The sequence below is a fragment of the Zerene cesonia genome, unplaced genomic scaffold, assembly GCF_012273895.1.
Source record: "Zerene cesonia ecotype Mississippi unplaced genomic scaffold, Zerene_cesonia_1.1 Zces_u004, whole genome shotgun sequence".
In the NCBI taxonomy this organism is placed as follows: domain Eukaryota; kingdom Metazoa; phylum Arthropoda; class Insecta; order Lepidoptera; family Pieridae; genus Zerene; species Zerene cesonia.
The window spans coordinates 1,655,161-1,672,642 of NW_024045134.1; the positions used below are offsets into that span (position 1 = coordinate 1,655,161).

At 33.6% G+C, this 17,482-nt stretch overlaps 1 protein-coding gene across 2 annotated transcripts in view; it reads left to right on the plus strand.

Annotated features, from left to right (window-relative positions):
* Window positions 1-913: 913 nt before the first annotated feature.
* LOC119838672 (lutropin-choriogonadotropic hormone receptor) overlaps window positions 914-17,482 on the plus strand; it is a 26,423-nt gene continuing 9,854 nt past the window's right edge. Inside the window, exons 1-3 of one of the 2 annotated variants that reach the window (XM_038364741.1) lie at window positions 914-1,218; window positions 16,287-16,401; window positions 17,116-17,190. In XM_038364741.1, coding sequence (XP_038220669.1) covers window positions 1,101-1,218; window positions 16,287-16,401; window positions 17,116-17,190 — 308 coding nt within the window. In that variant the 5' untranslated portion in view covers window positions 914-1,100. Of the gene's footprint in view, window positions 1,219-13,883; window positions 14,067-16,286; window positions 16,402-17,115; window positions 17,191-17,482 lie in introns of those variants that run through there. The other variant, XM_038364742.1, reaches the window with a different exon arrangement.

Sequence of the window (17,482 nt, forward strand, 5' to 3'; positions counted from 1 at the left end):
TGCAATTTGTTAAAATCAAACAAATACAATATAATTCCCAGGATATTTAGCCGTTCTTGAGTATAACTCAAGAAAAGTCATGTTAACAACATGACTTGATTCTTTTATACAATGCTAGCTGTCCACCTCGGCTTCGCCCACATATTTTTTAATATTTTATATTACATATGTTATAGCCTATAGCACTAGGGATCGCGTTAATATCCGTGAAAGAATTTTTAAAAATAGGTCGAATTGTTCCGATGATTAGGGCGGTCAAACAAGAAAACTATGAGATTTGAATAGATTTCTTATGACAAGTGGTTGTATATTTTTTTCGTTAATCCGTCAGTCGCGTATGCTCTGATATCTAAGGTATGTTTTATGTATTTCGCTAAATGCAATTCTAAGCTTTTAAACAATAATAGAAAACAAAAAAGAAATGACTATTCGATCTCAATATAATGACGTGTATTGATATAGTTCATCGACCCGAATGTAGTAGGCATGTGCATAAATTACATTGCAATTTGCAATTCAAAAAAAGAACAGAAATTTTGTTATGTCAAAATAACAGACTTCCAATGTCGATGATGTAGAAATTAAAAAATTAACGCGATCAATGTCCCGACCTTTTTGTTCAGTAAACATAATTCTATTTTCAAAATCCAAACGCGAAAGCTCATCGATGTCGACGACACAACTTTACATCAGCCAATATACATAAATAATACAACATCTTGTGTACACTGAAAAATTGTACATGTATAATAATAAAAAAAATCATTTAAAAATAAACAGCGCAATAACTCCGCATTTGCGTAAATAACATAAATAGTATCAGAAATGTGATAATTACTTGTGCTTGTTTTCAGGATGTCTGAAAAAAAAATCAAATTTATTCCTTCAGTATTCCGCCAACAGTGTTATCGGACGCACGTCGCTCTTAACAGCATTGTGATAAATACGATAATAAAACGATTAAAAGGAATTAGGTGGCGAAAGAATTCTATTTGTTTTTATTGTTTATTTTGTTGTTTGTTTTTTTAAGAATTATGCGTTAAATTTATTATTTGGTGGGGAGTATTATTAATTGAATAGACATGTGATAACTTTGTAAAATGCATTCTGGTGGCGCGAATAATTATGAATCAAAGAGACAGTGTGTGAAAATGAATTTTCTTTACGTTATGTTTCCTTCTTGGAAGCATATTTTAGTAGCGTGTCTTTATATATTAGGTAAGTAGTAGATTCTTTTATTTTACTTAAGAAAAAAAAAATTTGACATTTGTTTTATTGTGCCTCATGATCTTTTCTCGTTTAATTTTCACACACGTTCTGTTATACCATAGATAATATAATACTAGTTATACTGTACAATTATTATAAAGTATTTGTAGATACATAATATAGATTCCTAGATCGAAAGAACTGGTCTCGGGAGGTAATATCCTATCCTATCCTAGTATAATCCTACTAGTCCTACTTAATATTATAAATGAGAAAGTTTGTAAGGATGTGTGTGTGTTTGTTGCTCTTTCACGAAAAGACTACTGAACCGATTGCAATGAAATTTAGTACGTAGACAGCTGGACAACTGGAATAACAAATAGGCTACTTTTTATCCCGATATTCCTACGAGATACGGAAGTACGCGGGTGAAACCGCGGGGCGCAGCTAGTATTCGATAATAGTGATTGAAGTTTTTCCGAATTCATATCTGAACTTGAAAAAGTAAATGATACTTGTATCTTTTTTTTTGTTGTGTTTTTCGAATAGAAACTAAACGTCAATTCATATCTACGACATTTACCAATAAATTTACGTACGTTTTAGTTTTTTCGTGTGCGTATATTCTGATGGGCCAAGTGCTAACTGATGTGTACATTAGGTACACACTTACAATAAAAGGAAATAAAAATAAACCGGCTAAAAATTAACTCTAACAATTTTAATCCATGTTGGTTTTACAATTATATGTGTTAACTTTATTATCTTAAGCAGTTACTGAGATTTATCTTTATACCGTTGCTATGTAACCAAATCGTGTAGAATTATGGGCGAGGAAAGAAAAATAAAAATATATTTTAGTCGGCAACACATCTTCGGAGATCTCTGTATGCTTATGGCTGGTGGATTCGCTTACCAAAGATCTATTCAACTGCTCAATTGCCCACTGTCTTATAAAAAAAACAGACGAATAATTAATGCAATTAATTATAAAGTGAAAATAACGTTTGCATAGCAACAAGGTCGCCATATGTGCATAATTTTGTTGGTGCGTAATTACTCTATCTATATTAAATTTTTTCTTCTTTTTTACTTTGAAGTAATTTAATAAATAAATTATTCAAATTCTTTATTATGCCTTTGATTCAGGTTTTACAAGTAGAACTAGGACATTATTATGTGCATAATGAACTTGGTAAATGCAGAGTAAAATGAGTCATTATAATTATTATGCCAATATATCGTTAAATCATACGAATGCAATAATGGAGATAAGACGCAGTATGCACGCTGCCTGTATACAAAATTTTTATGTCGTACTTTTATAACACAAAGAACGATAAATGCGTAATTACAACACTTCTTAATTGCAGCCCCCGAAAACAGTTGTGTCCGAATGTAGACTCAAAAGCATTTTAAAAATAAGTTCCAATAAAGACGAATAAACAAGGAAGATTCAAGAACACAACATGTGAACTTATAAAGCTAAAAACTCTAACATCCGCATAAAACTGCGTAGTTACAAAATATCCGTGTGTCTGTTTGTTTATCGTATATAAATTGTGTTGACGAACCGTGACTGACAGATTATAGCTGATTCTTACGCGATAACGTACAAAGGAACCGACCATGGTATATCACATGAAGAGATTTTTCAGCTTTGGTGGGAAATTTTAGTAAAATAAAGTAAAGTTTTAGAAGGCTGATAAGACGGTATAAACATATTATTTTTACATAGGATTTAGTTATTGTAAGAATGGTTTTTAATAACAAAAAATGATTAAAGGAAATGTTTGTGACAGAACATTTATATTAATATCTATCTTTAAATCCTACGAATTAAACCGACGAATTTCGATTAATTGCAATTAAATAAATATCGCATACATGTATACTAATATTATAAAGTGGAAAAGATTGTCAGTAACGTTACCCCACAACTCGCAAACCTCTGGATGTAACTGAACTGATTTTAAAAGTTATATTATGCAATAAAAGCTACGTTATTGTGAGTGTCATAGGCTATATTTGCGTAGGCGGAGAAAAGAGGAGCGGCTAGTCATTATATAATAAGATTAGTATCTGCTCTATTCATTGAATTAGATTCTGAACAGCACGTGTCTCTTTTTATAATTGTAACTAGCTGCGCCCCGCGGTTTTACCCGCGTAAGTCCGTATATCGCAGGAATATCGGAATAAAAAGTAGCCTATATGTTATTCCAGTTGTCCAGCTATCTACGTACCAAATTTCATTGCAATCGGTTCAGTAGTTTTTGCGTGAAAGAGCAACAAACACACACACATCCTTACAAACTTTCGCATTTATAATATTAGTAGGGAGTAGGATAAACTTAGAAATAATATTTGCGATTCAATTTTTGGTATTCGTTTCATCGACGGATGTAAATGATCATAAAACGTTTGTTTTGAATATAATTTCCTTAATTTCAAGATTTATTATCGACATTCATTTTTATTAGTATTAAACGTATCAAAACTTTGTGTTGAATGTCAGTTCAAAAAATCACTCGCTTTCAAGACTCGGTTGTATTATCTCTATTATAAGAAAAAGGTGGTTACATATTTAATTTATTCTCGTTATTATAAATCAACAAATACATTATAAAATGAATATTATTATTGTGGAAATCGAGCACGGTTCGGCACGAATTGGGTCAGCTCGCATCGGGGAAGTACCACACCCCCACAGAAGACCGGCATGTAATGTTAGCGTGCTACTGTGTTTCGTTCGGTTCGGGGGAACCGGCGGCCCGTTTCCTTTTCCTCATATTTCCCAGTCCATTCCTTCTTTCCAGTCGTCAATCCTTTCCTCATCCCTTATCTTAGATGGTAAGGGATAAGTTCATGGGCGGTGGTGATCGCTTCCCATCAGGCGAACCACCAGCTCAGATGGCTGCTCTGACATAAAAAACATCTGAATACACTTTACACGAATTCTTACTTACTATTAACTGCTACAATATAGATGTAATATCCATGTCATCATCATCATCATCATCATCATCATCATCATCATCATCATCAGCCATTGATGTCCACTGCTGGACATAGGCCTATCACATAGCACGCCACTGAGCCCGGTCGTCCATGTATTTTTTACAATTCTACGTTAGAGATGACATATATAGGGAGGTGAGGCAACCTTACTACAATATTTACATTACACAATCAACAGCCGTGAAACTACAGGCGGTGAATTAACTCGAGTTTCCTTATTAGAGCTTTTACGAGGTTTGTAGTGGCGCTACGACGTAGCGCAATACTGAGAACTCAATTGGGGATTGGTCGCGTATGAAAATATACCTTATCCATTTGTGGTTAGGGTTTCAAGTAGATTGGAAACCTAATGCGTTCCATTAGATTAAAATTTACACGAATGAAGCATGAGTGACGTTTAGCGTGGGTATATGAAGCTGGATTCAAATAATTTTCATTGTCAATTCTATTTTATTTTTAATTAGATTATAACAATTATTTGACGCTTTATATAAATCCTAGATGTTTTTCTGAAAAAAAAATGTATCTGTAGAGGCACAAGCTAAGTTAATAAATCGCATTTAAAATCCGTTAAAAAGTTTTTAATTTCTAAATGTATAATACTCGCGTAAAATCAAACACAAGAAGATACTATATTAATAAATAATTAATATTACATTATATAATTATTATAATGGTATTAATAAATTCTTACAAATTCTCTATATCGAATAATCGCAAAGATTATTTGATATTGACAATATACAGATACGTATATACGTATCTGTATATGTATTTACATCTAAAGCATATATACAGATTTTAATTCGAAGCTGTGTGTTTAATTTTATTCTGAAAAAGGGTGGATCGCTATTTACATAAATACCTAACAAGTAATGTATATAACATACATTTTAATGTATGTATACTGTTTTTGTTTACCTTATATATCAATTTTAAATAAATATTTTTGTATTTCATGTAAATCTCAGATAAATTCAAATTTGAAACTGTTTTGGCGCTACAATTGTCTGACATAAATCACCGTAAATGATAAGACCGCCATTTGTACCATTTATATATTTTATATTAGTCTTGAATGCATATTTTGTGATAGTAAAATAAACATTTTTTTAATAAAAATTCAATAACTATTGATCATTAGTTCTTCAGCCGCGCAATATACATCGAATATAGATCTAAAAATATATTTTTTATACTCCAATGATAGTTCGATCATCTCAAAAGTGCGTCCGACAATAAAACATAACATATATTTATGTAGTTGTAATAAAACTGTACTATATAAATAACTTGGCAGACTGTATAGAGTTGGTAGCGAGATTTACTGTTCCTTGTATGAAAACATATGCTTTACGTTCACCAATTCGACTTTTATAATGTCTGTTTAAAACTAGACATTCGCCGCGACATCGCCTGTGGTACTTATATAGATTTTGTTTGTTTGTTTGTGTAAATTGATTTTGAACGCGCGGCAATAGCGTTTATGTCTGCTTCTGGACGTAAATAATGTTTTTTTTATTTGTATTCATATGTGGAACAATTTAACAACTGCTCACGTGAGTAAAGAAAATAACTATATCTGTTAAGTGACTACGAATATATATCTTATTGAATCCTGAAGACCATCGCTGACCGAGAAATTAAAGCGAAAAAAAAACTAAACCAAATTTGAAATGTCCGTGTCCCATTCGTGAAAATTCACTAAAAACGTTGTGTAGTAATTGCTTCTAATGAAATCTGCCTCTTGATATAGGTACCTATCACTCGGTCGTTGACTTCTCGAATGTCATATCTATTGTTTTAATTATCACCCACATATAAAGCAGGTTGCAGTGTTATTCCGATCTACATAGTAGGTACTGTTAAATGTTAGACGACAAACTATTTCTCATTATATGGAAAACTGTAGAGTACTCATTCAATACTACTACAAAAGCAGTGGTGGCTCAGTGGTGAGGACCTCAGACTTAAAATCAACAAGTCGGGGTTCGAGACTGGGCGAGCGTGCAGGAAATAAATAGATTTTCCAAATTATCTGCGCATGTGTAACATCACCACTGTTTCAAAAACGGTGATGGAAAACATCGTGAGGAGACCGGTACGTCCAAGAAACGAAAGTAAAAAGTTCGACGACATGTGACATACTTCAACCCGCACTTGGCCAGCGTGGTGGATTATGAACTGAACCCTCATAGGAGGCCTATGTCCCGGCAGTGGGCACATATATGGGCTGATGATGATGATGATGATGATGACTAATTCTGTAGAATAAAATCCCAGAAAAATGCGTAGATCGTTTTTAAATTATTTATTATAAATAAACGTCACATGCTACACGTAACAGATAAGAAGTTGCTAGTTTGTTAATCTTAAAATTAAATCTCATAAAAATTACATGTTAAAGACTATAAAATTAATAGGTATTACAAATAACATAGCTATATCCTAGTTTATACTTTATATGTATGGAAAATTATAAAATTATATACTGTTTGAACAACTATGTTTAAAAAAAATATCCAATTCTTGTAACTTTTTGTATAGCGACGCAATTTTCAATTAGTTTTTGTTTTAAAATATATTAAATATTGTTAATCAAAAGTCTAATAAAATTGCTTAAATATGTAATTGAACTAGCTGCGCCGCGCGTGTTTCAATTCGTCGTATATAAGTCTAATTTTTATTTGATTGGATTATGTAGCCTATAGAATATATATCTCCGTAAATGGACAATCTAACGTTAAAAAAATTCAAATAGTACAGTTCAGTTGTTTCGGAGATTGGTGCGTACAAACTCATTAGCTTCATATTATTAGTATGGACGATCTTCTACTTTTATCATGTCCGTTAAAATTATTGTGTTTTTTCAATATAAATTTTGTTTAGATTCGGATGTCATTTGTTAAATTTCACGACAGTGAACAAACAAAGACGTCATCTGCTAATTAGCGACATGTGTGGCGAGTATACACCGAAATTACTTCTAAACGTGCCTTCGATAATGGAAATTATATGTATGATTAAATAAAGTTGTATTTTAATAATTGCTTAAGCAGGCATTTGACCACAGGTCTACATGATATGAAGTAGACGTGATCTTCGTGGTGACATGCTTGCTTGAGAGAAAACAATTCTCACCTTGAAAAGATTCAGGTTATAAGTTTTCGGAAAAACGACCATAGAATATTCCAATCTTTACCAGATAAGGAATGAGGTGGTGAAGAATTTCGTGCGCGAACTACGAATTTGAAATATCCACTGTATGATGTAAAAAGTCTTTTGGAGTCCGTTGCTACAGATAATATATAAGGTTATAATTTATTTCTGGCAACACATGATGTAAATGTCAAACATTTGAACGATTTCAATTTATAAGATTTGTGATAAAAATAGTGCGAAGAAATTTAATTTGCATTTATCTGCTTAACTCATGCCATTAATAGGATTAATAATATAAATCATTATCAAGAAATTGTGAAGCCTATCAATGTGTAATTTGATTTAGAAAAGATAATTTAAAGATAACGTTTTATCTAGATTTTTTTTTAATTTTACTCAGTTGCTAGTTAAAAAATCGAATTAGTACAGTTTTGTCGGTTATGTCGATATTATTTTTATTTTTAAATATTAGCGCCTTTTCCCCGAAGACCTGACTATGCGAAAAAGTATTCTAATCTTAAACTTAAAAATAGGCAAGGCATACTATTGTAGGAAACTAATTTTATTCAATTGTGGTTAAATAGGTTAATTTGTAAAGATACCGCGTGTGAGTCATTCAATAAATGATGCTCTTGAAGTTAGGCTGATAGATGACATGGCAACTTCTGAACAACTAACCAGCAAACAAACCTATCTTTAGCCATTCTTTCTGGTAGTATGACTCCAAATAAAGGGTTTTTTCTTGTTTTTTGGTACAGGGTCATAATATAGATGTGCTTTCTAATATTAGATCACGAATCCGAGGGGCGGATGCATAGTTTTTTAAACAAATTGTATGTTTAATTTGTATCCTAAATATAATTTAGCATGGTTATGTAATTGTTTAATGAAGATTCCGGTTGCTATCATTTACTGTATTTTCATTATATTATACAAATTCAAAATAAAATGAATCGAGAGCTTTTATTCTTTTATAAAATTTATAAAAATTCTAAAACATATCATTACTTGAAATTAACATAAAATATTGATTTAATACTAACGAAAAATTGAAATTAACCATTACAATTACAACAATGTCTTTTAATAAAATGGAATTTTGTAATAGGTGTTCCAAGTAGCCATAATCAGTTCCAAAACTAACTCTACCCTTTAATGAATGATCGCTTCAATCTGTTTGCATGTCTCATATAAGTAACACATGAATGCAACCATTACAGTTATTTCCTTTGTGAAATTATTCACAACAAAAAAAAATCAGGGATTGCCGCATATTTCTGTTCTCGTAAATTTCCGGGTTTAAAAATATGAATCTATAAATGAACCAGATTTAAACCAAAACAGTTTATGCGTTAAGAAGTGATATACATAGTTACATTTATAAAACTACTTATAAATGTTTTTTAGAAGGATTCAAGTTGATAACAATTAATACTATAGAATCTCTTATATTCGTCTTTATAGCAAATAGTCTATTCACTAAATTGTTTATATAAATATTGGGCACAATAATGTCTGTGAAGGCCTACCTGGATGACCCGAAGTAGTATCTATAATATACGGTATTAACTACTAATTCTCGTCGCATCTTTTTGTGTAATTTGAATATGGTCCTTCGAGCTAGATTATAGGAGCCAAGAAGCTATATAATGTCAAGTAACAAAACAAAGAATATTGAATACATCCATATTACATACGTTATCAATTATTATCAAATATTAGCTTCAGCAGTTCAAGAGTGGTTGTCTTCATTATAGAAGCTGTATCATTAACCGATAAACATTAATCGTGCAATGTTTAACGTTTACATATATTTTTAATTACATTAGTCTGTACAAATACAGACCTGTACTAGTATTATATTATCTGTGCTTATACAGACAATCTTTAAGCGCGAGTTTAGCGTTCGCGAACGTTTTTGAATATTTAAAATATTGGATTTGAAATATATTAATAGCACGTGGCACTTATGAAATAGGTATAACCTTATTTTAATTGTTTTATTTTTTTATAATAATGGCTTTATATTTTAAATCGTTTGTTAAAATATAAAAAGGTAAGATAGGTCAAAAGAACTTTTGACAACATTTTCAGGTTTACGTTTAGAGGACTTCTAATTATTTCGATTTATAATTATTTTGCCAAATATTTCGTGTATAGATAGCCTTATTCAATATGTTGTTCAAACATCGTACGGAGGTACACACCAGTGGCATGCTATCAACCATCTATTATGTGATAAGGATGTGTCTTTTGATATCAAGCATTAATATAATGTAATTAAACAAGTGCCCATTTCCGTAGCATTATAGCAAATAACAAACTATCAATTCTGAGTTAAATTTTCAATGAACGTTGTTTTTTTCTACATACATGAATCAGGGCGAAATCAGTGCGAAACAGGGATAAACCGCAAGTCTTGGAGTCAAGAAAAAGAACACCAACGTCTTTGGGGAGGTACCACTCCAAATTCTAAAATTGAACTTAATGACAACAATCTCATATCAAACAGTAAAAGAATCGAAGCGGTTGAAATCCCCGAAGTTATCGAGTTACAAGCTAAAGAAGATACAGTCGAATGGAAACTCCTTTGTTCTTGGAACATCGAAAAAAAAAATAAAGTGCACATATGCACAAACCAATGCAGACTCTATCCTTTATAGTAGACTAGCAAACTTGGCGAACTTCGTTTCGCTACCAGATGGCTGTATGTGAAAAATGAATTTCCCGTTTTTCTGTTGAAATTTTCCCTGAATTTTCTTTGCTATAAACCTCACGGAGGCCGAGACCTTTCCAACGAATGCAAAACCGTGGAAATCGGTTCGTGCGTTTTGGAGTTATAGCGTCAGGAAGGAAAACCCGACTTATTTTTATATAGTAGATATATTTACGTGGTAACAGATGGCTTAAATCAAATAAAGCCATTAACGCATTTATTTTAAAGGTCATAAAGGCTAAAATTACTTATTTATTTTCTTACTGCGTGGCCCACTTAGGGCTCTGACGCGACACACTTGCATGACATGCTCCTTGATGAAGCTTCAAACGAATTGGCGAAATTCCAGCAGTCATATTACAATTAACGTAACCAGAGTCATTTGATGGCTAAAATAAATGACTGATGGCCGTTTTCACAGCTTCTGCTTATGTTACATTTAGCTTTAACACTTAAAATGACAAATGATCCATGAAAATTTCCGCCAGGAAGACAACACCTATTCAGTTTCTTATGTACCCCATGTACAGAAATCAGTTTTATTCCCTATTTATCATCAGGGACTACCAATTAGGTTAGTTCTACTTCGGGAACGAGGTCAATCGTCGAATCTGACTCAGATAGGCAGCTTTCTTTTCATCGCAAATCCCTGAATGCCTGAAGCCCTCGAGCAATGTGTGTCTAGCAATGATATGAGGAAGGAAAACATCTTCGTCTCTCTATGCTTTGTGCACTAATTTTTCGTTGATTCACGGGCTGGAAAATGGCTATGCCTGGAGATCGAATTCGAATAAAGAAAATCCATAGTAGAACCAGAGTCATTGACATAGCTCACCAGATAAGCGAGTTGAAATTGCTGTGGGCTGGAAATATAACCTGTAGAACTGTGGCCGTTGGGCAGAAAGGTTCTCGAATAGAGACCAAGTACTGAGCGACGAAGCGTGACGAAACGACAACATCACAAGGTGGCTTTGAATGTCTTTCTTATTTGACATTAAATACCGACTTGACGTAATGCGTATCCACAAGGAATCCTTACATTAACGGACAAATTTCGTATACGCCCCCGCAACCAATTTATTTTCAACGATATAGATTTATATGTATATATGACAATAAGGCCAGTGAAGAATTAGATTTGGACACGATTATGAATATATAAAGAAATAATAACAATGCATATCTATACACGATTGTTGAATGTTCCGACAAGAATTAAGATAGTAGATAATTCTGAAAGAAATAAAGATAAAACTTTTATATCAACATTCATATAGCAAACACATTACTTAGCTATTAGATTCAATAAAAAAGTATATTATAAAATGATTTCAATATCTATTAATTCTATTTACCTATCTACTATAAAGACATGAAATACTAAAAACGCAAAAAAAAAAGAATGAAAATAATACAAAAAAGATAGACTTGTTATGACGTACGTAGGTAATATTGTTATGACGTACGTAGGCTATGTATCTGAATCTAGTTTTAGTAAACTTTGTTATACGGTACATATATGTGGAAGTCGAACACGCTGAGTGGGGGAGCCGAAGCCCATTCTCTTCCCTCACCCTTCCCAATCCATTCCTTCTTTCCAGTCCTCAATTCTTTCTTTATCCCTTTCCATTTAAAGTCGACAATACTTGTGTAGACGTGTAAGGTTGCAAACGACCAACGGCCTCGTTTACGGACCTTGGAAGCTCCATTGCCGATGACTAAAAAAACACATTAAATTTCAAAGAATTTTAGATACAGTACATTCAATTATCTCATATTTTTCACCAGAAACGTCCCCCTGAATCTCGATCTATATTAATAATTCACAAGTCCCGATCGTGACCACGGTGTCTGTTTGTTTAGCAACTTAGTGAGGCGTGACACACTTATTATATAAGGAGTTTGTGCTGTGGTGCCATAATTTCTTGAATAAACAAATATACGGATGATATTAGCAGCACACTAGTTTGTAATAGAGAACGGTTCTGCATGTAGCAAATCACGATATGCTAAGAAATGTGAGTACTGCAACTGCAAAACATATTGGTCACCCATCCAATTTATGACAGCGCCAATGGTTGCTTAAGTTTGATTTTTTATTATATATTGTATGTAAATTTTCATCGTCTTATTATCACGACTTATGAGATAGGTACAGCCCGGTGACATACATATGAACCTACAGACAGAGAGACCGACGAACAGTGAAGTTTTGGTAAAAGATACCATTGTAACCCGAAAAAGCACAATTTTATACCATTCATTTCAATTAAGAACCTTTCCTTGTGCCTTTACAAAGACGTAAAAAAATATCTGTCATTATTACGTGAAAGAGACACCAATAACTTTCGATATTATAACTTGCAGCATTGTATTGCTAAGGAAAGGCGAATAATTGCTCAGTGCATTAGACGATAAGACATGGATATTATATCAGTTATTTATATTCATACATATTTATAGAGACCACTCGGTCGCTTATCACTAATTTATGATACTAATTGCATTATTTAAAAACGCGTGCTGATTTATAAATCGTGATTCGTAAAGCAAGCTCCAATAAAAATAGCATTTGAAGGAAAATATTGCACAATGATAATTTTCTTTGTATTCTCCTATTATTTACTCATTAAAGGGTGATGTAATTCTATGTTAGAAAAACTATTATGTGTACACTTGAGCACAATGTTTTTCATTTAATTTTTATACACCTTATTCATTACATAGTTTAGATAAAACTGCAATTGTGCTTTTTAAAATGGTTATGTCTTAATCAATATTTAAATAGCATTTAATTTTTAGTTTTATAGCATTGAAAATGCTTTATAAATGAGTAATTTTTTTTTTTGAAAGAATAGAAAAAATTTGATCACGAGGCAGGATCCTGCCTCGTGATCTTTCAAAAAAAAAAAGTTTCTCATTTAAATAGCATTATCAAATTAATCACGTGATGTTTCAATTCATAAAAAAGATATTCGTTTTACGAAATAAAAGGCTGTACCCATCTATGATAAGTTTGACTGCAATGGCGAAGGTGGATCTTTAGCAAAAAAAATCTCAACCCATCTAATTTTCGACCGTGCCACTTCTTAGCAACCACGATTTTTTGTTATACATTGTTGTATATAACTATCACGGTTCACGAGTTACAGCCTGGCGACGGACGGACGTACAATTAGATAGACATACAGACGGACAGCGAAGTTTTAGTAATAGATATCCGTTTCACTGTGTTTATCTGAGAATTATTCAATCCAGTTTTTTTTCATCGAGATATTTGTTACTTGCGTAAACTTTTCTTGATTTCATATGCTTTCCGTTTCCTTTTCCTCACCTGTCATTTCACTTTCCAGTCGTCAATCCTTTCCCTTTACTTACCCCTTAATAGCGAGCAGTATATTCATGGGCTGTGGTGATCGCTTATCATCAGGCGAACCACCAGTCAGCCCGCTATAAAAAAGTCCCGTGTCCCCTACTGGGGTATGGAGCAGATGACATACATCTGTTTCACTGATCGATTTTCTTTATGGACAAGTAGCTGATCAGCCTTCTGTGTCCTGCCAGACCGAGACATTTTTTTTTATTGTCCCCACCGGGAATCGAACCCAAGACCCCTCGGTTCTACGCTCACGCGTTTACCACTGTAGCAAGGAGGCGTCGGAGTTGCCCGCTATGACGTACAAAAAAACGCTTTAATTTTTTATAGTACTCAAGACAGGCATAATTCTTCGCAAGTTCCATTCATAAAACAAACACAGAGTTGATATGTTTGTTCATTAACCCGCGTAAAAGCGTAAGGCGAAGCCGCAGACGCTTAAACATTACACAGGTCGCGCTGTGGATCTTAGTAAACAAGCAATTAAGTAAATTGAAATACATGACAGAAGCGATATTGTTTAAAACGACGCAATAAATACACGTGGACCCAGCCGAGTTCCTTATGACACGTGGTTTGTCATGGGTAAATATATTTTATTGAAATCTCTATATATATAAAATTCTCGTATCACGTTAGCTACCATACTCCTCCGAAACGGCTGGACCGATTCTTATGAATTTTGGTCATATTGTCTATGTCTGAGAATCGGCCAACATCTATTTTTCATAACCCATACGATAAGAGTAAGGCAGAACAACCCTTAGACTCGATTATGCCTCAATTGAAACGACTCACGATTGTGACGTGGACTGACTTGATTCCATTGTTTATACTGTCCAAGATTTGTGACAATATAATGATGTCATGAGTTTTTATCTTACTATCCTGATTATGATTGATAATTACTTCCTACTAATATTATAAATGCGAAAGTTTGTAAGGATGTATGTGTGTTTGTTGCTCTTTCACGCAAAAACTTTTGAACCGATTGTAATGAAATTTGGTACGTAGACAGCTGGACAACTGGAATAACATATAGGCAACTTTTATCCCTATATTCCTGCAGGATACGAACTTACGCGGGTGAAACCGCAGGGCGCAGCTAGCAGCACCGATAAAAGCAAGTTAGACAATTTTGTCATTCTCTCATGAGCGCGTTTTATTTTAAGTTTTTAAACTATATTTATAAAATGCATACGCATCAAATTCCATTGTCTGTTAGCGCGCTTCCTACAGCTGATGTTTACATTAAGTGCTGTTATAAACTTCACTCCGTTATTTTTAGCGCGCCTTATCATTTTATTATAGATTAAAATGATAAATAATAATACGTTATTAAAATGAAGTAGGTAAGGTTAGTACGTTTAAAATGTTGTTAAAACAAGCCTTGATTTCTTTCTTGTCGAGTGAGACAATTGTTTTCGTATTTAAATCTTTAGTCTTCCCTATTAGTATTAAAGTATTATTATTATATTATACTAGCTGCGCCCCGCAGTTTCACCCGCGTAAGTACGTATCCCGTAGGAATATCGGGATAAAAAGTTGCCTATATGTTATTCCAGTTGTCCAGCTGTCTACGTATCAAATATTATTGCAATCGGTTCAAAAGTTTTTGCATGAAAAAGTAACAAACGCACACACACACATCCTTACAATCTTTCGCATTTATAATATTAGTAGGAAGGATTATATGTGCATACGTGTATCGTGATGTGGGAATCGAGTACGCTTTGGCACAAATTTGGTCAGCTCGCATTGTGGAAGGTACAATACCCCCACAGAAGACTGGCATGAAATAGGAATAGTAAAATTTTTGTTTAGAACTTTGTTCCGTACAGTGAGTGAGCCGGATTTCTTTTCTGATTCCATCCTCATTTCCTCCTCGTCAATCCTATCCCTATCCTTTAAAACTTAAAAGCGGACAACGCCTTAAAAAAGATACTTCATCCAAATGTTGATGGTGTGATGAATGGTACTGATCTCTTACCATAAAAAGAAAGGCGAGACAGGCGAAAGATAAGCTCGGTTACTCGCTTTTAGATGAATATACTAATATTATAAAGCTGAAGAGTTTGTTTGTTTGAACGCACTAATCTCAGGAACTCGAGGTCCGATTTGAAAAATTCTTTCAGTGTTAGATAGCCCACTTATTGACTAAGGCTAAAGGATATATATTGACGGGCGAAGCCGGGGCGGACCGCTAGTGTTTTATAAATGAAACATTTTGAAAGAATAGAAACAAATTGATCCCCAACGGGATTCGAATCCGCGTCTTGTTGCTACGGTATGGCAAAAAGACGCGGGTTCGAATCCCGCGTCCTGATCATTTTTTTTCTATTCTTTCAAAACCTCTCAAATATGCGAATATTTTGTATAAGAGCAAGTGATACAGTATTGAATCAAGTATAGCATTATGTTGTTTGTGGTTGAATTAATCATTGAAACATGTTATTGTAAATATATTTATCATCTCTCCCCATCTCTCTCTCTTTTTTCAGCTTTTATCTGTTCACTGCATATATATGTAAAATCTATGTTCACTGCTGGACGTAGGCCATTTATATTCACTACTAGCTTCCGCCCGCGGCTTTGTCTGCGTGGAATTAGCATTTACAAATGATATAGTTATCCCAAGGGAGCATTTAATCGGAACAAATAGTATCCTATCACCCCAGTCAGCTCCTATCTGTATACCAAATTTCATCAAAATCCGTCAAACGAGCAAACTGTCACATTTATAATAGTAGCGTGATAGTGTTATGTATAATCGACCCGTCGATTATTGTGTTTTGTTATCCCCAGTGCGGCCGTGCGAGACGGATGCTGTGTCTGTGGTGTTGCTGAAGACGAACATAACGCGGCTGACGGCGAAGGCGATCCACGCCGCTGGATACCACCTGCATACCATTGAACATTTGTGAGTGTTGTATAACTCGGGCGGTGGTGGCGGTTACCATCAGGCGAACCACCAGCTCCATTGCCGACTATGATATAAAAAATATTAAAAAAACTCATTTCTATGGCCGCCGTGCCAAATTTCGCCTTCGCTGTGGTAGAATCTTGGCTATAAATAAATACATACAGCTATAATCTATATCTTTTATAGTAAGTACATACAGTCTACACAAATTAATAAAATTGGAGTGTCTGTTTGCAATGTAAAATTAACCGTTTTTTTACTAATTACTCTTATTTAATATGTAATTACGTACAATTAGCGTACAAATACGTACACACGGTAAATGTGTGAATCAAAATGTCTTACAATTTTTGTCCGTCTTTTTGTACCGGCTTTCTCTGAAACGGCTGGATCGATTTTAATAAGACTTTCAGGGGTAGATATTGACGTACAATTAACAACTCAAAATCATGCAACTAATTCTCATTAATTTTATTAACGCGAACGTAACTTTGGCTGTCAGTCTGTCTGTGTGTCGGTCTGTCTTCACGCCTAAACCACTAAACCGATATGGATGAAATTTGATAGAAATTTGAGAACATTGAATAGGTTTTGTCCTAAGGTAACTACGCGAATTTTCCTTCGATTACTCGAGCGAAGCCACAGACGTAAAGTTAGTTTCGAAGAAAAATGAAAAATAAGGCTTCTACAGTGTTTATGATAAACTTTCAGATCAGTGATGGACGCGCCCAACTTGGAGCATGTCGCCGTTGAAGATCTGACTAAGATGCCTCGTCTCAAATCTTTGTGAGTATTTTTTTTCTCAAATCTATATTTATAGTGTTTATGTCATAAGTTCCGTTGTGAAAATTACATTACAAATTGGCTATTTATTCTAAAATATTAAAAAACAGAATATCTCGTTACTCGTGATTAAAATAAAAAATCAAACTAAAATTTAGAGGTTAGGCGTTGCTATGGTTTGGCAAAAAGACGCGGGTTTGTATCCCGCCTCGTGATTATTATTTTTTGTATTCTTTCAAAATTTCTCAAAATGAATAACATCACTCATACTCATTCAGACACACACACACACACA